General features: G+C 53.1%; 1 protein-coding gene across 2 annotated transcripts in view; it reads right to left on the bottom strand.

Annotated features, from left to right (window-relative positions):
- The window catches only part of Ski (SKI proto-oncogene), a 61,224-nt gene extending 45,558 nt beyond the window's left edge, over nt 1-15,666 (bottom strand). For both annotated transcript variants that reach the window (XM_021655504.2, XM_060378922.1), the window contains exon 1: nt 14,574-15,666. In XM_021655504.2, coding sequence (XP_021511179.1) covers nt 14,574-15,542 — 969 coding nt within the window. In that variant the 5' untranslated portion in view covers nt 15,543-15,666. The remainder of the gene's footprint in view (nt 1-14,573) is intronic.
- Nucleotides 15,667-26,243: the final 10,577 nt, after the last annotated feature.

Below are 26,243 nucleotides of genomic sequence, written 5' to 3'. Positions count from 1 at the left end.
CCTTGCTTGCTTCCTGGAAAAATGCTTTTCCAAAGAATTCTCCAAGATCAAGCAACTGTCATCACTGCTTCAACAGTAAATCTGGAAATGCCTCAGCAGCCCCTGCTCTGAGGGGTTAGATACCATGTGAACTCACCAGAGAAGTGACTCCCTTCACCAGGCACAGGAGGCAGCGGCAAGAATACCCACCTGGCCACTTAGGCCCCTGAGCTGCCAGCATCCTCAGCCTGTGCCTCCCAGCGCAGCAAGGACAGCAATGGCCCAAGACCCCAGTCAGATGCACCTAGCAAAACCAGGAATTATCAGCACAGACACAAATGGACACACAGACTCAGGCCTGCTAGTCTTCCTGAATGCCCAAAGAACTCCGTGTGCCTCATGATGCCTCAGCATCCATCGCTGATTAAGTGTCCCCGCTGGCTACGGGTCACATCACTGTGCCCAGGCCACTGTGGCTTGAGACTGCTCACAGAATACAGCTGGTTCCCAAAAAAGGAGACAATATTGTCTAGGTGTTTGTTCATAGGGTGTTCTGATTCCTCCACACAGAAAGGCCGTGACCGCAGCCCAGTCATCACTTAGGATCTCACCTCTCTAACCAAACACATCTCTCTAAGCTCCAACACACTGACACTTGGCCAGAAGCACAACACGCTGCTGAGTGTCTCACAGGAAGGGGAAGGTGAAAACCTCATCCCACAACAGCAAGAAGTGACTTTCACTTCACTATGGGCCACTCACAGGCAGGGAGGGTGACAAAGTGCTGGCCTGATAGTCTACCAAGACTCCCTTTCTTTAAAGCCAAACACAAAGAACCACCTTCCCTGCAGCAGCAGGTCAAAGGCTACCAGCCCCTGCTCTAGGCAGCAGGCTCGCCTTTGGAATCCCACGAGTACCACCCCCCACTGCTAGCAGGGGGATCCTAACATAATTTGCAAAACAAAAAGGCCTGGGCCTGGTTTTCCAGAACCACCCAGGCTTAGGCCCCTAGTCTCCCTCATTAACATTCAACAATTATGACAAGTCCAGGTCACCGCAGCCATGCTGCCAGTGCTACCAGGCCAAGAGAAAACACTTACAAACCAATGCTGGGAATGGCAGCTGGCCTGGCTGAGCAGTCAGCTTGCACAGAATAACCCTAGAAGAGGAATCAAAGCAGGACGGTCCAGGAAGACACTCCAGGCTCTGGATATAGTGCTGTCTGGAAAGGCAGCTGGCCAGGCTGTCGGGCTCCAGGAAAGAAACAAGAGGGCTCTGCATGGGGCATGCACATGAGCTGCCATGATTCACCACATAGACTTTCCACACAGTGAGACACTGAAGCCCAACAGTAGACACAGCCCAGCGAGGCCACCTGTCACCCACAGGCTCCCTAGAACCAATAACACCAAAGCAGTCAAAGAAGAGGTCATGATGGAGCAACCCTGGTGAAGGAGGAAGGTACACTGAGGCACAGGAAATAGTGCTTGGAGGCACGAGGCTTAGTAGAGAGGGTAGGCTCTAGCCAGCTCTTTCTGAAAGCCAAACTGAACAGACCTGCTCCTTCCAGAGGGGGAGAAAGTGAGAGAATGCATTCCTATCCAGAGGGGATCTGCACTGTTTGCCCGTTTTCTGGAAAGCAGAGGCTGAGCCAGTGGTGGTCCTTACCGAGAAGGAATGCAGAACTGTGCGTGCAGAGAAGGATGCTTCAGAAAGTCCTTTCTTCTTCCTTCTCCAGAGTGCAGCAAGACAGGCCCTTCCAGCCTTAAGCCTTCCTGCTGTCCTCTTCCCCAAGTGGATGTACCCTCATCCAGGCTCTGCTTCCGTTAGACACATGCCAGTAAATGCACACATAAGCACATACACAGGCACACAAAAGATATTGAACAGGCCTCCCAAAAGACAAAAACAGCCTACTGCACATGTCCTCCTGCAGCATGGTCCAAGTACACAGGAGGTGCTCCACAGAGCAGCCCCTGCGCTCAGGCCCACCTGCTCTCCAAGGCCATGCTCCCAGCCTGCCTCAGGTCAGGCTGCTTCCAGCTCCACATCAAACAGGGCGATCCTCGCCAACCCAAGCACAGCCCCTATGGGGGCAGGGAGTAGGCAGTCACACACCACTACAGGCACCAAAATCTCCTTAACACAGAAGAATCCAGTTCCAAATGATCCTGTCTGCTGGCACACAAAAGCACAAAGAGAAACCATGGTCCACACCAGTAGGCAAAACAATAGAGTAATACAAAACAGGTAAAAGCTAAAACTGGGTAAAACAGAAAGCAGAGCCTGTTTGAGTGATGAAGAGCATGGACTGCTCCCGTGGAGGGGGCTCATTTCCCGGTACCCTACATCATGCGGCTCACAACCAACTGCCTGAAACTCTAGCTCCAGAGATACAAGTCAGCACCGCCTTGTAGTCTCCATGGGCACCCACGTATGTGGCAATCACACACACACACACACACACACACACACACACACACACAGTAATATTCATAAAAACAAGCCACTAAGTCAAAATGGACAGAGACTGAGCGGAAAAACAAGGCGCAGAGTACCATCGACCTCAGAGCGCAGACCACCAAGTCCTACCTTCTACCATGATGGTGGCTGGTATCAAAAACAAGAGAAAACAGCTCAGCGGGAAAAGGTGCTTGCTCCAAGCCCAATGGCCTGAGCATTCCACCCCTAGAAACCACATGCTAGCAAGACAGAACTGACCCTAAGCGTTGTCCTCTGACTTCCACACGTGTCATGGTCCGTATGTGCTCACACTCATTCAGAAAAAGGAAGGTGGGAAAGTTGGTTGGTTGGTGCCCTGGAGACAGTCAGCAGAGGGCAAATCTCAGGTTCTAAGAGCCACTGTGTTGTCAGAAGCAGACTTTCCAGGAATAGCGGTGTCGGGGTGAAAGGACAGAAAGGCCAGGGCTTAACAGGGCCGAACTTCAGGGCAGGATGGGTGAAATCAATTAGAGGACTGTGGTGACAACTGCACAAGGTAACGTGCTTAATGCCCAGAACTGCACCCCCACTGAAGGGAGGAGCTGCACTCTGGCGGCAGAGGCAGGCCGGTCTCTGAATCTGAGGCCAGCCTGAACTAACAGCGTGAGTTCCCAGACAGACAGGGCTACACAAAGAAACCCTGTCTCAAAACAAAACAAACCAAAACAGATGGTACAGCCAGATGTGGCGCACACCTCTAACCCCAGCCAGCACTGGGAGAGGCAGAGGCACAGGAGGAAAAAAAAAGGATGGTGCCAAGCGTGGCAGGAGGAGCAAGAATGGAATGGTCTCTTTCACCTAAGAACTTCAAGGCCAGGGATCAAATTCAGGCCACCAAGTTTGGCAGTGAGAATCTTCTCTGAACAGCCCACCACAAACGCTCACTTCTTTTTTAATTGCACCTGACACTTTAGGCCTTGTCTTCCATACACTGGGGAAGCTTCACTGTGGCACCACCGAATACCATCAATAACTCGCACCATCAAGAGTGCTGTGTGTGACCCTGGGTCAGTGTGATCCCGGGGTGGCTCAGTGCTGGAAGAGGTGTGTGTCCAGAACCGGGGTGGCTCAGTGCTGGAAGAGGTGTGTGTCCAGAACCGGGGTGGCTCAGTGCTGGAAGAGGTGTGTGTCCAGAACCGGGGTGGCTCAGTGCTGGAAGAGGTGTGCGTCCAGAACCGGGGGTGGCTCAGTGCTGGAAGAGGTGTGTGTCCAGAACTGGAAGCGCAGTATCACAACCTGGCATTCCTGTTGTGCGCCGCTCTGTTCCCGCCTCTGGCTCCGTGAGTACAGCGTGCTGGGTCTACAGTGCTGTTCTCTAGGCCTGTCCAGCTGGCAATGCAGTGTTGCTCGTGGCGGTGTGGCTTTGCTGTGTCCCTGTTCTCGTGGTAATTAGGGTTTGGGAACAAGAATACAGAACGCAGTCTGGATGCAGCTTGGCCATGAGGTGCAGGTAAATGTGAGGCACGCCCTGAAGTGACAAACATCCCTGTCCCACTGGAGAGCAGAGGGAATCTGAGTCCCCCATTCTCTCTGGACAGGGGATGGGCGAGCCCAGCAAGAGGCCCTGCCTTCCAGAATCTCAACTCTTCATGAGCTGAGGCTGAAGGCAGTAGAGGTGGAGGGGAGAACTGCACCCAGGACACACGATGACCTGCAGGGTCCTGGACAGGCCGGAGTTCAGAGCCACAGAGCTCCACCTGTTCTAGGCAGAGCTGCCCAGGGCTTTCGTTCCAAGCACGGTGGCCAAAGGAAGATCATCTCCCCGGGGGGCGAGCTCAGGCCATGCAGAAGGGCAGAGTCCCCCAGCCTCTCTACCTAATGCCCCACCATTAAGGATGAAGGACAGGACGCTGAGGTTCTTCCTGACACACCACTAATGCGGGCTGCGGCGGGAGCGTTGAGGTAGCCAGCCAGGCCCCACGAGATGCTGTGACCTCGCCGTGCTGGTCCTCGCTGTAGCACTGTGGTGGTTTTCCCTTTGCTAACAAAGGAAAAGAGCTTTACTTCTAGAACACCTACTTTTCTTTCAGCACCAGACAGTCTCTTTGAGCTCAAGACACTCCACCTTAACCTCCACCAACTGGGCACCATAGGTCTCGATGGGTTTGGAAGCCTGGCCCATGGACCCAGCTCTGCCAGTCTTCTGTCTTCACCAGCAGTAGCACACATCTCTTCAGACTGAGGCACCAGCTATCCCTTCTTCAGTTCCTCCTCACTCACTGGCATTTGCTTTTGGAAAGTCCCCCAGACACACCCTCGCCAAAATGCTGGGACACCCAGAACAGAGCAGAACCTGGGGACGGAGAGTGATGGTTCAGCAGAGCCACCCTGCTGAGTCCTGGTCCGCCCTCATCAGCCCACAGACACACACTCTACAGAGGAAAAAAGAGCACTTTCTCCATGAGAGCCACTTAAATTACACAACCCCCAAAACCTAATCCAAATTAAATATTTAAATGAGAAAATAAAACTCAAGCCCAGGCAGGTGCAGCCCTGTACACCTCAAGCCAATGCTTTAGTAAGAGACCACATGCACAGAAGCAGCCCAAGAAAATTATGGCTCTCAAAAACGCCTACAACCTCGTATGTATCTCTCCCTTCCCTCTCCCCTCTTTCTACTTTCCTTCCTCCCTCTGAGACAGTCTTAAACACGCCATCCTCATGTCTCAGCTTCCCAAGTGCTGAGGCTGCAGGCCTATGCCGCCACATTTGGCTCCTATCTAGTATTTGCACTGTGCCCTCTGCGTGCTTAGATACAGTGGATGCATGAGAACTTACCCACTCTCTGGCTGCCTACACAATTCAGTACTGGTACACCTTGCACAGGTCTGTAGCTTGGCACCCGGGGCTATGACAGAACCCACACAACTTAGATCTATGTAAGCATGCTTCTGTTCAACAACAGAAACTACCCAACACTTTGTTCCTCAGAATACATCTGCAGCATCGGGCATTGTATGACTAGGAGTCAATCTGAGGGAATTAAAAACCAGAGAAGAAACCCTCTTTCCCCATAACAGACATGACAGAGCAAATAATAAATCCAACCAAAAGAAAAGGAATTGATAACAACCACCCATTATACACCAGAATGTCCCAGTAGGGGAGGTAAGAGGGGCTCAGAACCAGTGGTTCTGAGCAGGCTGCATCTGGCCTCCATTGTTCTCGCCACTCACTCTCCAACTCAGGAGAATCAAGGCAAAGGTTCCTGTCCTGAACCTCAGGTGGCAAGGCAAAGAACTTCAAAGATCAGGACTCTTCACCTATCTGAAACGGAACAGTAAACCCCGAGACTCTGAGAACGCTGTCTAGGGCTGGCCACCGGCATGCATCAGGCCCCTTGCTGCCCTGTGCCCACCCACAGAGCTCTCCAACCAAGCCTAGTCTTCCTGACTCTCATTCCAGGTACCCAGCTACTCCTGGGTAGAACACATGTGCTCCGTTAGCACCAGACCCAAGCTGAAAGGAGGCTTCTCCCTGGCATCCACCAGGGAGGCGCAGGGAGTCACCCTGGCAGCCTGTGTGACCTCACTAACTAACTGAGCCGTGTGGCAACCTACAGGGTCCACCTTGTTTTCACGGTTTAAAGAGCTTTATAAACTGAGACAAACCCACCAGGGTCAGGCGCGCTGGGCGACACTTATTGCATAGAAGGATGTTTAAAAAAAAAAAAAAAAATCACAGTTTTGATAGTTCTGCAAAAAAAAACTTAGCAAATTTACAACAAAACTGTCAAGTAATTAAAGCAAGGCACTTCACACATGAACTTAAACTGCTAATTAAAATCCCCTCGCTTAATTGACTACATTTGCATATCATTCAACTTGGGAGTATAATTCTTTTAATGGTTTGGGCAACACCGTTGTAACACCAGGAAGCAGGAGGCAGCAGGTGAAGCAGAAAAAAGACAGTCAACACCACTGAACACCAGGTGGCAGCCCCAGCAGTACAGAGAAGGTCTCCACAAGTTCCCAGAAAAGGCCTCATCTCAGAACATGCCAGCCATGGGGATCCTTGCATCTCCCACCAGGGCCTCACTCCAAAAGAGACAAACAAGCTAGGGCAGGCTCCCTAGCAACACAGCCCAGAACACAGGACACCCACAGCAAGGTCCAGCAAGGTGGGAGAGGGGCAGCGAGGGCTTCCTGCAGCTGTACTCCGGCCCAGCCCTGGGACAGCACAGGTTCCACGTTCGCTTAGCTTCTGCAGGACCAAGTAAACCCTTAGCATCACATATGGAACTAGGGCCTACCCATGGGTTCTATGGTATGGCCCAGCTGTCCCTGGCCTGCCAGCCTGGTCCACCTCCTCCCAGAGAGAGAGGTCAAAGTCCAGGCCCTGCATCAGCCAGTGTGGTGCTGCATACCTGTAACCTCAACTCAAAAGACTAAGACAGGAGATGCACACGTCAGGAGCAGTCTAGGCTACATAGCAACATCCCACCCCTCCTGGGGCCTCCTGCTTTCTGGTGTTCCAACGGTGTTGTCCAAACCATTGAAAGAATTATACTCCTGTGCACAGCCAACAGACTCCTCCCCAAAAAGCAAGTTTCTCTCTTGAAAATCCAGGGCTCTCCCTCTCCCACGGAAAGGTACCCCAACACCTGCCCCTCTAAACAGCAGACTATTACCTTCAGGTGCCAGGAATGGATGAGATGGAGAGAAAGGAGGGGCTGGAGAGATGGCTCAGCAGTTAAAAGCATGGGATGCTCTTACAGAGGTCCTGAGTAATTCCCAGCAAACACATGGTGACTCACAACCAACTATAATGAGATCTGATGCCCTCTTCTGGCATGCAGGTGTACAAGCAGATAGAGCACTCATAAAATAAATAAATGAATAAAGAAAAGAAAAGAGAGAGAAAGGAGACCACCCTACCCCAACAGCCTGAACAGAACTGGAACATAGAAAGATAGGCTGCTGAAGCCAAGACTGGCTTGTGGTTGCATGAGAGTCCAGAGATGCCGGTCCTCCAGGATGGCAGGTGTAGCAGCATGCCCCAGCCACGCCACCTGGTCATCTGCAGGCCAGCAGAAAGGGCCTCTCCACTGTCATGCTGAGGATGCAGGAGCCACGGAAGGACAGCCAACAAACTGCTGGTTCTTCCCCTTTAGGCCAGCCTACTCCAGTACTTCTCTGGGGCATACTCTGCTTTGGGAACTAAAAAAAAACTGCAAGGGGGGGAGGGGTCCTCTGAGGTCTGAACTGTCTACCCACAACTTCTCAGTGGGGACCCAGATAGGCCCACCCTCCGGATATACCAGGAGGGGACAGACCATCAAGTTGGCCCTGGCACAGCAACTGGCACAGAGAAGTCCCTAGTGGCAGCACACTCTGGGTCAGCAGTACTGCTATGTACGCAAATTGGTTTCCATAAGTATCCCAACTCCTGCAGGTCACAGACCTTCTAGGACTTAAGACACTAACGAATGAGAACCTCACACTTCCCAGAGGCCTGGCTACCCTTACCTACACCTCAAGGAAAGGCACCCCAGCAAGGCAAGAGAGACTTCATCAGCCTCATCTCTAAAAACAGATACCAAGGTCCCAGGAGAGATGGCCAGGCAGTTCCAATGCTTGCGACCCCCAGCACCCACGCTCACAGCATGCACCTGTGACAACAGCACCAAGCAGCAGAGACAGGCAGACCCGGAGCTTGCTGGCCAGCTAGTCCAGCCAAAACAGCAAGCTCTGGGTGCAGAGAGTCAACCTCAAACTAAGATGGGGAAGGATAAAGAAGGACACCCCACATCAACCTCTGGCTTCCACAAACAGGCACGTGACACATGTGTACACATACATGCACACAAAAAATAAAAATGACAACAGGCAGTAAGAGATCCTGTCTATAAGCAAAGGGTGACATTCCACATCCCAAACAAAAACATTCCCATGTTACTTTCAGTGCAGAGCTAACAGACTCTGCTGGCAGCCGCCCACCCCAACTGGCCTTCTCAGCAGCTAGACCAGCAGTGCCCAGTACCGGCTGCAGGGTATGCAGGAAAATGCCATTTTTCACTCCAGTCACTTACAGACTTACTTATGGACAGACAACACTAGGCTTAGAAACAGCCTGTAGGCTGACAATGGGTTTTCTCACAGCAATGGAAGACGCTGGTACCGAAGGAGACTATCACTATCAGCACGCACAGGGTCCACAGAATCCCAAGTAACAGCGTCAGCGCAATGCCACATGGTACCCACCCCTTACACAGAGGTACAGCCACAACACTCACTAAACTGGCAAGCCCACTCTGGAGAACTTCAGTAGCCCCCCCCCCCGCCACATACTGTCACCTCACATGCGGTGATCCCGCGTTCCAAACGCTTGCCATCTCACACACAAACTCAGGGGAAGTCAGGAAGGGGAAGGGTCACATCCGAGCCCAATTATCACCCTGGCCCTCAGGTCAGCTCCACCTGCCAGCCCACAAGTCTGCACTGCACACCATCACCTCTACCAGATCCTGGTATAAAGCCAGCCCCTGCCACCCACGCCTGGCCACTGCATTTCCCTGAACGAGCACTGGGAGCTACAGGAAGCTGTTCCCAACAAGAGCTGTTTCTTTCACAGTGACCAGCGAACGTTCCAGAGGAAGCCACAGTCAGCTCGGAGAGGGCTGGGAAGAACATCAACGCTCAGAGCTTCCAGCCAAGGGAAACATTCCAGGGCTTTCCAAGTACTCCAACTGGAGGCAGGGTCCAGGTATCCCCCATGTCATCTGCACGAGAACAGCTTTCTCCAAGGCACACAATGAGAAAGATGGATAAGCAGAGAATGGCACCAAGGAAGATGCCAACCTTCTCTCCCCCTCCTGCAGCCATGGAGACCTGGGCTCTGAGCCTTGCCAGCAGTGACTGCTTGCTTCCACTGACTCATTCCTCCACTCCCACTGTCCAGAGACCCAGCTGTAATGAGCCCAACAGAAAACACCCCCTACCACCACAGACAGCAGACTGCTCCCACAGCGCGCACGAGAGCGTGGGCAGGCACGGTGCTACACCTCAACCTCTCCGTCACTGAAAGCCTGGCGTTCCTTCAGTCGTTCTTTCAGAAGCTGAAAAGTAAAGTCAGAGACGGAACAAACACCAAACACCAAGACAGATCATGGGTGACTCTTGGCTCTTGCCATGATCTTTTTATCTGCTTCCACACAAACAGGTCAAAAGAATGAACAGACAAGCATAGCCAAATCCCCTCACAAGACACTTGGTGCTGTCACTCTGTGAGCGCGTCTCGTGAGGGCCACAGGTTCCTGCCTCCTCACTCTACTGTCATTCCCACTTCCAAACCTCAGTCTCTGGTGGAGAACGTAAGATACTGGCAGCTGTGAGTCTAGAATCCAGGGATCTCTAGACAGCTTGGAGACAGGGCCTCATCTGCAGAGGTAGCAATCACCTACTGCGCTCTGGCCCTGCTGACATGGGTGTTTCCAGAGGGTGACCAGGATAACCTCTCAAAGCACCTCGACAGGCAGCAAGATCATGGTACATAACACTTGATCGAGATAAGGAACCAGACTCTACTGGATCACAGAGAAGGTGGGAGGCAGCCTCGTTGGAGGGTATAGACAAGTTAGCATAACGGGACCCACCGTGACGTCAGCGACTACAGTGGACCATGACCACACAGGGCACCAGGAGCAAGGCACCTACCTCCCAGCCAAGGATTCCAAGCCCCCATCTAAATAGTATCCAGCTCCCAAAGCCACAGCTCTTTCCCCTTCCTCAGCAGCCAGGGAAAAGACAGGAGTGGCTCTGCTCAGGTCAGCTCTCCTAGCTCTCAGAAGTAACCTAGACTGTGTTTTGATTCAAAACAAAGAAACTTATAGAAAACGTTTCAATTGAAACTTGCATAAGTCTTCCAAAAAAGAAACCTTTCCTCAACTTTCGCAGTCCTTAGAAAGAGACACTTACTGCAGAGTCCAGTCCCGGCCATGGCCACCTCACCTCCTGCCAGACAGCAGGGGCAGGCAAGCCCCTCAACCGCAGCCTCCCTCCTGGAGCTACAGAGACACCAGCTCAGACCTGGGGGGCGGGGGGCATCCGGCTCTAGGGCAGGGCTTGGTTCACACTTGGCCCAGACTTCCTCACCATCTACATCCTGTCTGCCCTTACACACTTCAGACAGACATTACACAAACCAGCTGCAGCGAAGGTTGAGAAACACTGACAGAGTCAATGACCTTACTCCTGGAAGCTTCTTGATGACCCAGGGCCTCCAGTGGGCAGCCAGGGACAAAGGTGAGGGCTACTCAATGACCCTGCTTCCTCCAGATGGTGAGGGACCCAAATGGCTCCCAGAGGTTCCCAGAGGTAGCATTATAGATAGACAAATAGGCTATCTATTCGCCATGAGAACTCAGCCCTTTCAGAGGTGGGATTGCACCATTGCCCATTAACTGCCCACCCACAGCTGGCTATGGTATCCTAGGACCCACCCTCATGCTACTGTCTGCTCTATGAAAACCCACTAGCCTCTGACTGGAACCCCTACCTGAGCAGCCATCCTAGACCCGAAGAGCCCCCTCCTTTATACTCCCAGACCAGGGCCTGACACCCCACACTGTTGGCCTAAGCACTTCGAGGGGAAAAATCAATAGTAACTCAAAGAAAGCCCACCACAGGGCATAATCTCAAGGAACACTTCAAAAAGAAGCCAGTGGACAAAGGGCAGCTGACCTTTTGAATACCCAGACCTGCAGGTGTCCAGAGGACAGGGCCCCAGGATACTGGCACTGTCTTCTCCTATCGCAATCTTCATGGAAGAAAAAAACAGAGCTGGGCAAGGTGGCACACAAATGCGCACGCCACTCGGAAGGCAAGACCCTATCCCAAGAGAACCAAAAGAGCAAACTGCAACCCACTGAGGGGACTCCTGAACCCAGCACACCGCAGCTCTGCACCCAAAGCCGTCTCCATGTCCCAAATATAGCCGGGCTCAGTGCTCCCTCAAGCTGACCACCTGCTGGGTGTCCAGGTAAGAAACATGACCTATTGTCCCACAGTGAGGAGTTCCAACAGTCTACCTGACGTGACTGTATCAGCTGACAGAGCAAAGTCCCGAGAACCCAGGCTCGAGACTCCAGAGATGCAGCAACCTAAGACAACCCAAGCTCCTCCACGCCAGAGCCACATCTTAGACCCACAAATGGGGCCCTGCTCTGGCCGGAAGAAGACAGGAGGCAGAGCCTGCAGCACCTGTGGCCAGCCTGGTAAGGCAGCTGCTCACAATCACAAATCTTCCTGTGGGACAGCAGCCACATCCCACAGAGCACACAAAGTGGCAGCTCAAAGTGGCACTGTCCATGTTCATTTTTAGACTGATCCACTGAGTCAAACAAGCCAAGAGGAAGAGAGACCTGTCCAGACAGCTGCTGGATGGAGGAGGCTCAGAGGCTCCCATACACCTGTGCTGCCCCCAGAAAAATGATTATTGTAGGACATGTTCCACAAAGCAATAGCCACAACTGACACGAGGAAAATGAGGCACAGAGGGGTTAGGCAATTGGCTCAAGCTCACAAAGTCAGTGAGTGGGAATGTGAGACCAAGGCCATGAGGCTCCATAGCAGAACTGGCTCCCTACAAATCTACAAGTAAAGCGGCCAGGGGGTCCCTCTGGCATGACCGAGTCCCTGAGCATCCAGGAGGCCTGCACTTCCATCAAAGCTTTACCAGCAGGAAGTGGAGCTTTCCCGTTTCCCCATGGCATTTGAAGGGCATTGGAGAAGACCACCAGCCTTCACACTGTCAAGGCTGACATGCCAATGTGGGGTTAGAGGCAGGTGCACCAAGGTCTTCAGGCTCAAAGCTGGAACTCCCCCACCTTCACAACCACACACACACGCACGCAGCTGACCACAGAAACCACAACTCTACAGCAACCAGGCCACTCCCACCTGATCCACGCAGACCCTACCTCAGCCAGACAGAGGTCACCTCCGTCAGGCTGCAGACAGACATCAGCAGAGCCTCAAGGACTCAGGAAAACCACTGCTCTGCACCCTCCCTCCTTGGGCTCAAGCACCCACCACTTCCCACAAAGCACTTAACTCAATCTTAGTTCAAGAGACCCAAAGGCCTGTCAAGAGTTGCACGCCCTGCAGTTCCAGTGAGTTCTTTGTTCCTTGTGCCCTCTCCTCAGTAGATCAAAAATAGTAATATAAGCTTTGACAGACTTAAGGAGTTGTAACATCCGGTGAACAAGAACAGGCCCCCAGGCCCCTCCTCTTGGGACAAGAGAACTGCAACCACGCAGACTGACACCCCCTCCCTGGGTGTTACCTATGCTTCACACAGATAAGCACGTGGCGGTCCTGTGGGGCCTGCAAGAGGACGGTCCAGCCCAAACCCTCAATTACAGACTCACAGAGTCAAGGGAGTAGCAACACTGATGGCAGAGCTGGGGTCACCCAGGGGCTGGGAGAACCCAACAGAGAGGAAACAGTCCACTAGTCCCTTATCATGTAAGCACTCAGGAGCTGGCCAAAGCACAGAACCCAAGCTGAAGCCACCACTGCCTGAGTGGACTTGCGAAATTTCTCTTCACTCAATAAATGAGGTGTCGGAGCACTGCCTGCGCGGCTATCAACTGGGAAGAGCTGCTACAAACCACGGCGGAAATACCCAAGCACATGACCACTGCTCAGCGAGCTGTGCTGCCTTCCATCCCCACCGAGCTGGCATGGGCATCTGAGCCCAAGAGCCTCCTACCCAGAACCACAAGAGTCTACTCAGAAGTGGCTGGGACAAAGAAACCAGTCCCCTAAGCCTAGACAGAAAACCACAAACACAGGACCCAGAGCAGACAAACACAAACACAGACACACCCAACTCAGACAAGATTCTTTGCCTGCTCCCAAGATAACAGGCGTGAAAGCTTGCCAGAGGCATAGCCTCATCTGTCCCAATCTCTACAGTGGTCCCAGCAAGGCACCAGACACAGGTCCACCTCAGGCCACATCAGCTACCACGGTGCAGCCATGGCAGGCAGGTGGGTCTCCTCGGGCAGTACCGCCATCAGCCTGCCTGCCACCTCTCCCACCCTGCACGGCCCTAGCTGGAACATGCAGCATATGCAGTGTGCAGCCCCCAAAGAGCGAGGCGACCATCCTTCTCCAGAGCCCCTCCCCCAACAACGCTGACACTCTGCTGGAGGGGCGCCCAGAGAAAACCGGGCTGCAGCATCTATTCACAGATTTAGAAAAAAAAAAGTTTGATGCAATAGCTGAATTAATTAGGTCTCCCAAGAATAGCTGAGCCAATGCAGCATTCTGTGTGTGCAATTTAATAAGCTTGGATATTTAAAAGTTACAGACACTCAGGATGCAAAGAAACTTCCTGTGGACTCCAGTGAATGCTTTAGGCACCAAGTTGTCCAAGAAATGCCCAAGCTGATCCCACAAAGCTTTCTTTGACTCACATACAACACAGCCTGGGCCTCCACACCAAGCCTAAGAGCAACAGAGGGAAATGGGTGAGTCCAAGGAAACTGCAGACCATCAGCAACTCCGACACACAGGGCTCTGCCACCACTGACCAGGCCAAGTGCCAAATCTCTGCCAAGACAGCTGGCTTCACTTTCGTTGTGTGTGCCCCAGGATTTAAAGACAAAACAGGAGAGCTGGTAAACACCCATGGCTAATCAGCTGGGAACCACAGGAAGGTGACAGGAGAGAAAGGGGGCAAACTTTTTCATTCTCTGCCAAGGTCCTATGGAGATCTGGGCCAGAAAGTCGCAGCCTAGGTCCAGGCAGCCTAACCTCCCAGAGCTTGAGGTAGCCCCCCCCTCTCTCTCCCTCTCTCTCTCACCTTCAGAGCCTAGCCTATGTGGTCTGGAACTATCTGCCATGAAAAGGCATTTTCATTCACTCCATTCCAGCAGTGCAGCGCCCAGACAACACGAAGGTGGCCTTACCCACAGAAAGACCGCCAAGGCCCACAAATTTTCTGAACTCAAAACAAGCCACGGCCAGATAAGGCCGCACCATTAAGGTCCAACCTTTAGAACCCTGAGTCCCCAGCCCAGGAAGACCCCACCCACCCACCTTGGGCACAGCTGGCCAACCCCTCCGGGACCTGGGGACACTTACCCGGGGCACCCTCCGTTTGTACTTGTTGGCATAGTCGAACTTCTCCTTCACGTCGTCCAGGCAGCGGCCAAGGCGGGCCTGCTCCTCCTTGCCCGTGTAGTCCTGGCTCAGCAGGATGTAGGCCCGCCAGTTGGCTGAGTCGAAGCCCCAGTGGCAGGTCCGGTTCTCCAGGGCCTTGTGCGAATGTACCACGAACTTGTGCGGCGGATACATGAGGCGGCAGTCGAGGCACTGGATGCAGGCGGCGCTAGGACTGCTGTACAGCTCGGGCACCAGCAGCCCCTTACACTTGCCGAAGCACTCGTGGTACACGCGGACGCTGCGCTCGCTGAGCTCCAGGCCCAGCGCCAGGCTGGCCGCCAGCTCCTTCTTGCAAGGCGGCGGGTAGGCGCCGCCGTAGAGCAGCGCGTTGCACAGGCGCTCGGCGTCCGTCTTGGTGATGAGCCCGCACGAGGGCGCGGAGAAGGGCAGGATGCCCATGACTTTGAGGATCTCCAGCTGGTCGGCCGTGCAGCGCGAGCAGTAGACGTGCAGTTCGTCGCACACCGAGTTGATCTGCTGCAGTGAGAAGTCGCGCAGCACCGAGTTGAGGATCTGCGGCAGGCACAGGCGCTTCTCGCCTCCCACCACGAAACAAGAGATGGTCTCCCCCTCCAGCACGGTCTCACAGCGCTCGGTGGAGCGGTCCGAGGGCATGAAGAAGGGCCCGGGAAGGACGGGCGGCGGCGGCTGGATGGCAGGCAGGTGCAGCACGGGCGGCGGCTCCGCGGCAGTGGGCACCGGCGCCGGCACGGTGGCCGCACCCGCCTCCTTGGCGCTCTCCTTCTTGTAGGCCTCCTGCGCCCAGCGCGCCGAGAAAGCGGCCGGGCCGCCCAGCGAGCTCATGGAGCTCAGGTGGAACTGCTCCAGCGTCTTCTGCAGCCCCGGGTGCGGCTGGAAGCCGCCCCGGCCGGCCGCCGCAGCTTCCATGGTGCGATCGGGCTCCCCCGGCCGCTCCCGCTCCCGTGCGCCCGGGCCCCCGCGGCCGCCGCCGCCGCCCCGCGCACCCCGCCGCCGCCCGCGACCGCGGCCACGACCGCCCCCCGTCGCTGGCTCCCGGCCGATCACGGCCCCGGCCTCGGCCTCGCCCGGGGGCGCGAAGGCGAAGGCGGGCGGGGCGAAGGGGTCCCGCCGCTGGAGCCCGCCGCCGCCCGGGCCCGGCGCCACATCCACGCGCCCCGCGCCGCGCCCGCCGCCGCCCGGGCCCCCCGCGCGCCCCCCGCGCGCCCCCCGGGCTCTAGGCGCGGGGCATGCCCCGGCGCGCGCCGCCAACGCCAACGCCAACGCTCGCGGGCCCGGGGCTCGCGGGGGGCGCGCGGGCAGGTGCCGGCGCCGCGAGGCGCGAATCGCCGCGGCGGCCGAGGCCGAGGGGCCCGGGAGGAGCGGGGGCGCGGGCGCGGGGCCCGCCGGGCCGTCCTCGCGCGGCGCGCCGCCGCTGCCCCGCTCCTCCCACCGCGCGGCGCCCGCCCGGCTCGTCCCGGCGGTGCTGACCGGCCGCGTCGCGCCCGCCGCCGGCCCCTGGCGGCCTGCCCACCCGCGCGGCCGCCCGCCGGTTCCGGGCCGCCTGCCGGCCCGCGCGCGCGGCTCCCGGGGCGGCGGAGGCGCCTCTGGCCCGCGGCCTCAGAGCGCCGCGGCGGCGCGGGGCTCGGCGCACTCGGCGCACATCTTCCCGGCGGCTCGCTCCGGCTCGGACTGAGCGCCGGGAGCTGAGCTCACGCCGCCGCGCGCCGCCCCGCCCCGTCCCGCCCCGCCCCGCCCGCGCCGGCCCCGCCTCCCGCGTTGTTTGTTGCCGTGCGTCCGCCTCAGCCGGAGTGCGGGCCAGGAATGTGACCAGCTCCGCGCTGGCTCTTCCAAGAACGCGCGCTCCCCCTCCCCGGCTCGGTGGCGCTCGGCTACGCCCGGACCGGACTCGGCTTCGTCCGCCCACGCCTCGCCACGACTCGACTCCGCTCGGGTGGCCCGGGCCGGAGCTCGGCCCCGCTCGGCACTGCTCGGCCCCGCTCGGCCCTACTCGGTCCCGGCTCGGCCCCGCTCGGCCCTACTCGGTCCCGGCTCGGCCCCGCCTTGAGGAGGCCGCTGGAGGCGGCCACAGCGGAGGCTTCTGGGGCCCCCCTTCCGGCCGAGGCGGCTTCCTGCGCGGCTGCGAAGTCTCCGGTCCTACTGCCACCACGGTCTTGGGGCCCCCCCGAAACCCGCAAAGCCCCTACCACAACCACAGGTCAGCTGAGTGGCGGTCCGCAGTAGACCTGGGCCGCTGCCGCCATACATCCTGGGGTTCCCATCCTACAGAGACACTGGCAAATAACCTCCACTCCTCACCTTGCAGGACGCTCTGACCTCACACATAGTCCTGGTGCTCTACGGGCCGGGACGCCACGAGACACTCCGGGGGTGCACCCATAACAAGGACACCGCAAGACAAACCCCAGGTGCCATCCTAACAAGGATGCTACAAAACATTGGGGTCCCCATACAAGAACGTCTCAAAGCACCATACGGTCTCCTCACGACTGAAGTCCCTGTTCCCAAATGATAGGAGCACCACAACACGCGTTCCCGGTCCCTTCATAAGGACACCACAAAACACTCACGCCAGGGTGTTTTCATAACGAGAAAATAGCTCAAAAAACCTAGGTGCCTACACAAGCGGTACCTCACAAAGAACCACCCAAGATCTCCCTTGCAGTAGGACAGCCCAAAGTACATCTGGGCATGTTTAGTGAGGATGGCATCTGATAGACAGAACTCCACACCCAAGAACCCAAGAACGACACAGCTAGTATTGCAGAACCTAGGAGCTCCCAGCATGACCTCGGGATGCCAAAACACAAAGGAGGCACAGCTGTGGAAAGTCCTGTCACCGGCAGGCAACATCCTCCCCACCGCATGAACTACGACCCAACCTCTCACCCATGATACAGGCACCAGCAGCTTTTGTCACTGAATCTGTTCCCTGAGGTGGGGACTTTGGGACATAATCCTGCATTGAAGAAGCTGTGCCTAGTAGCCTATTGACCCTTCTTGGGCCACCCATTAGCTATTAGCTTGGAGAGCAGATCTCTGTGCTGCTCACTCATGTTGGCAGCTGGTATGATCCTTAGCCTGCAGCCTCCGGGACTAGGAACCAATTATCCATCTGTACATCAGGTACCCAGGTTCTGGCCTGAGTAAGCCACCACTGCCTGCCCCTCCATATCCTGGCTGTACAGTGGGATCAAAGTAGGACAGTATTGCAGAGTGACACCCAGAGTAGGTAACATACAGCCAAGGGCCTGAGCACAGCGGCTCAAACACAGAGCCTGAAGGACCACTTAAGTCAAGAAGTAGGAACTTTCCCCTAAAAGACCAGGACTCCAAACTGGCTTGGCCATGGGACCTCTCCTGATGGGTGAAGTAAGAGGCCCAAACCCAGGCAGCCCAGATTATCTTCAGTTTCTTATCTCCTGGGTAAGACCTGAACAGACACAAACCAACACACAGCTCCTGGGGGCTGGCCAGGCAACTCTGCAAGCCTCAGCTGTCCCTACCTCAAAGAGGGATATGATATTCAAAGTGCAGGGTTCCCTGTGTGAAAACTAGGTAGTTCCCAGTATGGAGACGCAGATCCACTCCTGAGCTCTCTATGCCCGCCCAGAAGTGCCCAGTAGACCTTCCTTCCTTGTTGGCACAATTCAAACACCAAGTTTACTCTTCTGACTTCATTCATAATATAGAGTCCCCACTTTTAGTTATCTCTTCTGTCAATACAGAAGACAGCTGGTAAGGGATTGAAAAGATGGCTCCGCGGGTAAACGGCTGCCCACAAGCCTGACAATCTGAAAAACGATGGAAAGGGAAAATGGCTCCCAAAACTTGTCTGCTGACTTCCATACATGTGCTGTGGCATGAGCCTCCCCACAACTCAAATGAAAAAAATTTTTCAGTGAAGTAAAATAAATGTTTGTTTGTTTGTTTTTTAAAGACAGCTGATTATTTCCTTAAGGGAATATTTTAAAAACAAAAGAGACTTAGCTGTCTTCCTAGAGATAACTTTGCCCCCATTTAGACCCCATACAAATTAGGGTTGCATTTTGGGGAGTGACTTCCTTGCATGGGATTGTATTCCATACAGTTGTAACCCAAAGAAGGAGGCTTAGGCAAGCCTTGAATGAGCTGTGCGTGGTGAAACTCACCCTTAACTCCAGCGTTTGGGAGGCAGAAGCAAGCAGGTCTCTGTGAGTTCCAGACTAGTCTTACCTACATAGTGAGAGCCATCTCAAAATAAATAAATTAATAATAATAAATAAACAAAGACATTATGGTCTTTTCTTTTGTGGGGCCCTGGGATCCAATCTGGCTGGCCTGTGGTCTCAAAGAAGCTATTTGCATCTTGTGGCTCTCTCGATGCAAGATACAAGCCAGGGGCTGGCACTGGCTCCTAGATGCAGAACCCAGTGAAACAGCTGTGGCCACATGCCGTGTAAAGGACTTGTCCCTAAAGGGGACATATAGGAAGGAGGTAAAGAGCACTAGAAAGCAAGGGGGACTCAGGCCAGCTTCTGTGACTTCCAACCTCAATGGCCTCAAAGGCGTCCCCTTCATTCAAGATGATGGAGGTTCTGAAGCAGCCCAACCCACAGGGTCAGGGCAGCTGTGACAGACAGAGCTAGCAGGGCTCTGTGCTCTCCGTGAACCCAGTGGAGGGTTTCCACCTGCTGTTTCTTCCTTCCACTCCTCCTACAGCTGGCCATTACACAGTCCTGCTATGGGCCAGGCCTCCACGTGGATAAAAAGAGCATCTAGGCCACAGGCACAGCATTGGAGGCTGGGTACCTGCCTAGAGGACCTTCAGAATGCAGGCAGGCCCGTCCAGCTCACTGACTGGACTTGGCCATGCCGGTGTGCTTGGACAGCTGGCCAACTACCTGTACCTCTTTTATATGAGCACACTTGCTCTTCTCCCTGGGCAAGTGTCAGCTAGGGCCTAGGGGAGACAGGCCTGCCCAGACAAGCAGACTCATGAAGGCCTGAGGAGGAGGGTGGGGGTGGGGCTGGCTTTAGACAGAAGACTTCCTAGGGTATGGGTTCCTGGGAGTAAGCTATCAGTTTGGAGACTGGCTGACATCTGCAGGATCAGAGAGAGCCCCAGTCTCCTCCTGTTATGGGGACTTAGACCCAGCAGGAAGAGCGCTCTGTGAGAGCCAGGACAGCAGCTCCACAGACACCTTCCCACTCAGGACCCGAAGCTTCAGGGCAGGGCAAAGCTCCTGACCCTCACCCACCATCCCTCCTTGGGATGGGAAAAGATCTGTAGCACCCAAGCATAAATTGCCATTATAAACTGTCACTGTTTCAAAGCCTTGACTGTGACTAAATTGAGTGCCTCCTGTGTAATCCTAGCACTTGGGCACTTGAGAGTTGAAAAACCACGAGTTGAGAGATGCAGACTAGCAAAGGAGCTGCAGAGTAAGATTCCATCTCAAAGCAAACAAAATTGGGGTTGGGGATTTAGCTCAGTGGTAGAGCGTTTGCCTAGCAAGCACAAGGCCCTGGGTTCGGTCCTCAGCTCTGGAAAGATTTCTGTCTAGTTTAGATGCACTAAAAACAGACACACTAAAGACAGATTTGAGTGTAACTCGTCTGTTTAGAAAGCCAGTCCGGAAAGCACAGGTGGGATAGCCAGTCCGGAAAGCACAGGTGGGATTCAAGAATGCAGGGGAGGGGGGGAGGCGTGAGCAGGGACACAGAGGGAGTTTTGGGGCTCCCCTGGACAGATCAGTGTAATGCTGATAGAAGTTAACAGGGTCGGTGGTATTCACAGTGTAAGGTAAGAAACCACAAGTTCATACACATTAATATTTACTATAATAGTTAAGATCCACTATTTGCATATTTAAAATATTTCCCCAAAAACTGTTACAAAGGGAAAAGAGCAATTTCCCAGTAGAGATTCTGGAAGCTCCTATCTTAATTGAGCCACCAGAGTGGAGCCTGTAAGAAATGGGATTTATGAAATACCGGCCCCACCTGTATGAGTACGACCAGACCTGCAGCCACTTCTCACTTATCTCTGAAGACCCGCAACCTACATCTAACTGTGACAGGTCCTCAGTGATGCAACATTGCAGCACAGATGTGGGCACTCTCCCCAGAAGCCTCCTCGGGAGTCCGCATTGGCATCAGGGCTGCTGCGAGTGGGGAAAGCCAGGAATGGTGAAGGCTGACGAGGGCAAAGAGACAGTAATTTTGCAGTCCTACGTGTGCTCCTGCCAGGCTGACCTATCTTGTCACAAGAAAAGACATTCCTGGGACAGCCAGCGAGCCCTGGATTGGGTCTCAGTCCCCACAGGACCTGCTATGGATGTTGAAGTTGTCCTTGAGGTGTGGTGAAACACCACGCTAGCCACTGGCTGTCAGGAATGATGAACTCCTGTGTTACCCTTGCAGTATTTCTGTAGGTCTGAGATTGTGTCAAAGTACAAACTTTATTGTTAAAAACGTTGGGTAAGGCAGGCCAGCCTGGACTGCAAGGTGAATCCAGCGCGGCCAGGGCTACACAGAGAAGCCCTGTCTCAAAAACCTTGAGAACAAGCAAACTAAACACATTAATGAATAAGTTCTCCATTCATCCTTGCTGAGTGTGTATAACTACAAAACAAGCTTGAGAGGCTGGAGAAAGTCCACCCGTGGGCCCTGTGGGAGCAGACAGAACACCGGAGCATGTGCCACAGCTCAGCCAAGTCAGGTCAAGGCTCCCTTCTCAGTCCAGAAACAAGTACAAGAAATGTACTAGGAGAGGAGCTAGAGATGAGCGGGGGCCACTCAAGGCGCAGCTGTAAGAACGAAGTTCATGCTATCAGCAGATCCTACCCATTGAAGACAGGGGCTAAAGCCAGCATGGCACAGAGCTGAGGGCGAGTGTCCATTTTGAACCAAAAGCTGGGTCTGGGCTTCTGTCAAGACAAGAACTAAGTAAGGGCTGTCTAATCTGTGAGGACAATCAGCTCAGACTGATATAGAGGACAGAAGTGTCCAAGAAAATATGGAACCAAACGGGATGGATTTCATCGGCTCAAACTAGGTGGAGAGCTTGTTGGGAGATGTAAGAGAGATTGCTTGGATCCAGAGAAAACTCAGGAAATTTAAAAAAAGAAAGCAAAGCAAATACTAACTTCAAGAAAAACAAAGAGAAAAATACAAGCATAATTTGCTACTTGGCTCAGCAGTGAATAATATTTATATAGTTATAATGATATAAGTGACTTAACAAGAAATTATGAAATTGTTCCTTTGGGAAGAGAAAAGATAAAGCAAGGTGGCCGAAGAGCACTGGCTAAGAGCCTCATCCTCACCTTGGTGTGGTGGCCCACAGCTTTAATCCCAGCACTCAGGAGGCAGAAGCAGGTGAGGAGTTCCAGGACAGCTAGGGCTACACAGGAAAACCCTGTCTCAAAACAACAACACACACACACATACACACAGACCCTCATCCTTAGCTACAGCTTGTCTTAACTACTAGACGCAGGACAGAAAGAGACTCATAATTTAGAAATACAGAGAGTGTAAGACAAATATATTTGGAAAGATTGAAGGAGGCTGACTCGGGAAACTGCTGGAAGGCAGAGGAGGAAAGCCTGAGAAGAGGCGCATAGTGTGTCTTCAAACTATCCCAACTTTGGGCACTTTTAGATATATATAATAATTTGTTTTATTATTATTGTGTGTGCGCATGCCAAGGCCCACATGTGGAGGTCAGAGGGTACTTTCAGGAGTCAGGTCTCTCTTTCCACCATGTCTTGGGGCTCAAACTCAGGTCATCAGGCTTCTTCACACCTGCCCTTCCCCAAGTCCACTGATAGGGGAGGTCCCCCTCTCCTTCCTTCTGATCTTAGTCTATCAGATCTCATCAGGAGTGGCTGCATTGTCATCCTCTGTGGCCTGGTAAGGCTGCTCCCCCCTCAGGGGGAGGTGATCAAAGAGCAGGCCAATCAGTTCATGTCAGAGGCAGTCCCCCCCTTTTTTTTTTAAGTGCTGGTATAACAATTGATATAATACTATTAAATACTTTGTGTATATACAGGTCTACATGCTGTGCCTTTGTAACCCAAGGACATGGAAGGTGGAGGCAGAGCATCAGAAGTTTGAGGCCAGCCTGAGCTGCATGAGACTCTGTATCAAAAAGCCAAAACTTAAACATAAAAGCCTTAAATTAAAAGGCAATAAAATATTTAAATAAAGAAGAACCCTAACCCTAGGCTAAAAGCAACCATGGCTCAGAGGGTTCAGGACCCTGCGGCCTGACCTGAGTTCGATCCCTGAGACTCGCCTGATGGAAAGAGTACCAGTTACCAAAAGTTGTCCTCTGACCGTACGTGCGCTGCTGCTGCTTTCGCGCACACACATTCGCACACACACATACACGCACACATGAAATAGATAAGGGCAAGCAGGTGTGGCGGTGCACGCCTGTAATCCCAGCGCTGGGGAGGCAGAGGCAGGCGGATCTCTGTGAATTGAGGCCAGCCTGGTCTAAAAGGGGAGTCCAGGACAGCCAGGGCTACACAGAGAAAACCTGTCTCAAAAACCATGAAAACAAGCAAACTCCACAAATTAAGAAGGAAGATGAGCTCACATTCCCACATAAAAGAACCATAGTTTGGAGCAAGACAAGACATACTGTGAATAAGTCATCTACTAAGGAAGGAATGAAGCTGGGGCCTGGTAGTGTCCTAGCTACTTAGGAAGTAGAGACAGGAAAACTGAAAGTTCAGGAACTCTATGGGGCTACAGCGTGAGTGAGCTCAGGGACAGTATAGGCAGCATAGTGAAACCCTGCCTCAAAGTAAAAGGTGAAAAAGGATTTGGAGTACAGCTCAGTAGTAGAGTGTTCCCCAGTGAATACAAAATTCCGTGATTGATCCCCAGAAGTTGTGTGGGGCAGGGAGAATGAGTAAAATGGAAATAATAATTGTTGACAGTTTTTAGATGCATTTTTTTTTCATCTTTCATTCTAGGGATGCTCATCCAAACACCCTGATTTATTCAAGATGTTTACATTAATTTCATATTTCTATTTTTAGTAAAGGCCCAAAGTTTGGATTACAAATGATCTACAAAACTTCCTAGACAAAATTTTTAGTTATTTCCTAGGTACACCATTGTCAGCCTATTCCAACATTAAAAATATTAGATATTTCCTATCTCAATGAGTATATACATAGACAATTGATAGATAGATGTGATAGAGTGATTGATAGATGATAGATGACAGATAAATGATAGATATAAATATATAGAATACAGATAAATGATAGATGATAGGTAGATAGAAATGGATGATAGATGACTAAATAGATCATAGGTAGATTATAAATGGCTAGATGATAGATAAGTGATATATAGGGCATAGAGACAAATGTTAGGTAGATGACAGGCTTCTGTAGATAGATATACAGATGATGGTTATAGAAGTGTATAGAGAGAGAGACAGGTAACAGGGAAACAGGCATGAGCTACCTTAAAAGTAGATCCAGTCTTAGTTGGACCAACTAGCCACATAAGAATAAGAGAATAGTTCTCCAACTGAGCATCAGTATTAAAAACCATAATACTTTATTTTTGCTAGACGCCAGGGCTATGTGGCTGTGAGGCTAATATGTTTTATAAGGAAAAAGGGAACTGTTGCTTGAGGAGCTCCTGTCCCATCAAGGTCTTTCTATCTCCCCACTTTTTAACAAGATTCCTTGCACTCTGCACAAAGTTTTGCTATGAGTCTCATCATCTGCTTTAATAATGTGCTGGGTAGAATCTTTCTCTTCACACAGCATTTCCCCTCTCTCAGAAGTTCTTCCTTCATCACACTGTCTTTTTTCCTGTTATTTCTTTCTGTTATGTTCAGGTATTTCAAACAGTAATTTCTCAAGAAAACATTCATTTATTCCTCTGCCTAGATATGGCTCTTAAAACTCCTATAATTCACCAACAGTGTAATTATTATATTCTATTAAATTAATATATGTAATGTTTAATAGATTAAGTTAATCTATTAAATCTAGATGCATTTTTAAATTGTTTTTTTGTGTATGAGTGTTTTGTTTGTGCATCACGTATGTGCCTGTGCCTGCTGAGGTCAGAAGAGGGTGTCAGATCCCATGGACTGGAGTTATCAGACAGCTGTGAGTGGCCTTGTGTGCTCAGAATAGAACCCAGGTCCTCTGCAGCAGCAGGTGCTCTCAACCGCTTAGCTAACTCTCCACAAAATGCTTTACACTGAAATCAACCACTATCAATGTTCTGACAAAATTGACATGGTCTTTGATTTTCTGCCAATGTGGTGCTAGGGACCATGGCTCAGAGTGCAGAGTGCTAGACAAGCATTCCAGCACTGAGAAATGACCCCAGTCTGGTACTTAGAAATTAAAACTTTCATGTTACATACAAAACACAAGAAAGTGGGTTTTGTAGAATGAAGGAGCCATAGGTATTTTAAATTTTCTCCTTTGTGCAAACCTGCATTCCCTAGTTTTCTAAAGAAGATACGTTTGTCTTTGTTGATCTCTGTTGTTTCTCCCTAAGCCATTGTAGCCAGGGGAATGTCCCTCAGTGGGCATTTTGGTACGCTCAGCCACACTGCCCATATAGCCGTTTGTTCTGAGTGGTCCAGGCGCCTGCTTGCCTGCCCTGGGACAGTCCTAGCACCTGAGCACACTTGCAGTCACTGTGACTACCAGCACCCCACAGGCAAGTTGATCTGCCTCCAATACACAGGAAGTGAGAACAGAGGGCTTGTCCTCGGGCTATACCTGGGGGTCATCCTGTATTTGCGATCTGTGGGAAGCCGGCGGGGAGCCCAGCACAGTGCAGCAGGGGCTAGCCCCACAGCCGCTGACCACCTCGGTCAGCACCAGGCCCTGCTCCTGCTGCCTTCAGCCGTTCCGTCCTGCAACCTCTCATCCCTGACGTCCTGCAGGTGGAAAGAAAGAAAAGAGTGCCTACATCACTGCCCACCCAGGGAGGGCCACTGTGGGTCGGCAGCCTCTGAGGCCAGTCTCCGGAGCCCAGCGGCCCAGGACGTAGGCTGCAGAGGCAGGGGGAGCTCTTGGACCTTCCCTTAAGACCCCTGGCCCCATTTGCCCAACAGGGAGTTCTAAGTCTGAGGGTATGGATCAGGAATGAGGGTGCTCCCATTCTGAGCAGCTTGGGGCCTGGAGCTGAGGATGTGTCCAAAGCGTACGGACAGCCAGCAGGCCACTCCTGCAAAGGCCAGACTGGGGGAGCCCACACTGAGCCCGGAGGATAACATATGCACACCTACCCTACAGTCCCATCAGAGCCTCCTAGATCCTGTCCCCCGGAGCATGCTGTGCCACTCTGGAATGCGCACCGAGCTGGCAATAGCCTGCCTTAGGCTCCAGACGCACCGTGCTGATCACAGCACAGCCGCCTCATGCCCACGGCCTGCAGCGCTCTGCCCGGCCTGAGCCCTAAGGCTAACACTGTGGTCATGAGCAGCTGACAGGTTCATGTGTAAAACATGAGGGCAGAAGCTCAGGGGCTGCAGGGCAGAGGGGGCAGGGATCCGGGGCAGCAGCAGTACAGCCCTGGCGTCCCTGGGCTCCCTTCGCTGTCCCTTTGCCTGACACACGGGCGTCA

This window comes from Meriones unguiculatus, chromosome 3 (assembly GCF_030254825.1).
Source record: "Meriones unguiculatus strain TT.TT164.6M chromosome 3, Bangor_MerUng_6.1, whole genome shotgun sequence".
Classification (NCBI taxonomy): Eukaryota; Metazoa; Chordata; class Mammalia; order Rodentia; family Muridae; genus Meriones; species Meriones unguiculatus.
Note: the sequence above shows the minus strand (reverse complement) of the source record. Positions and strands in the feature narration are given on the sequence as shown.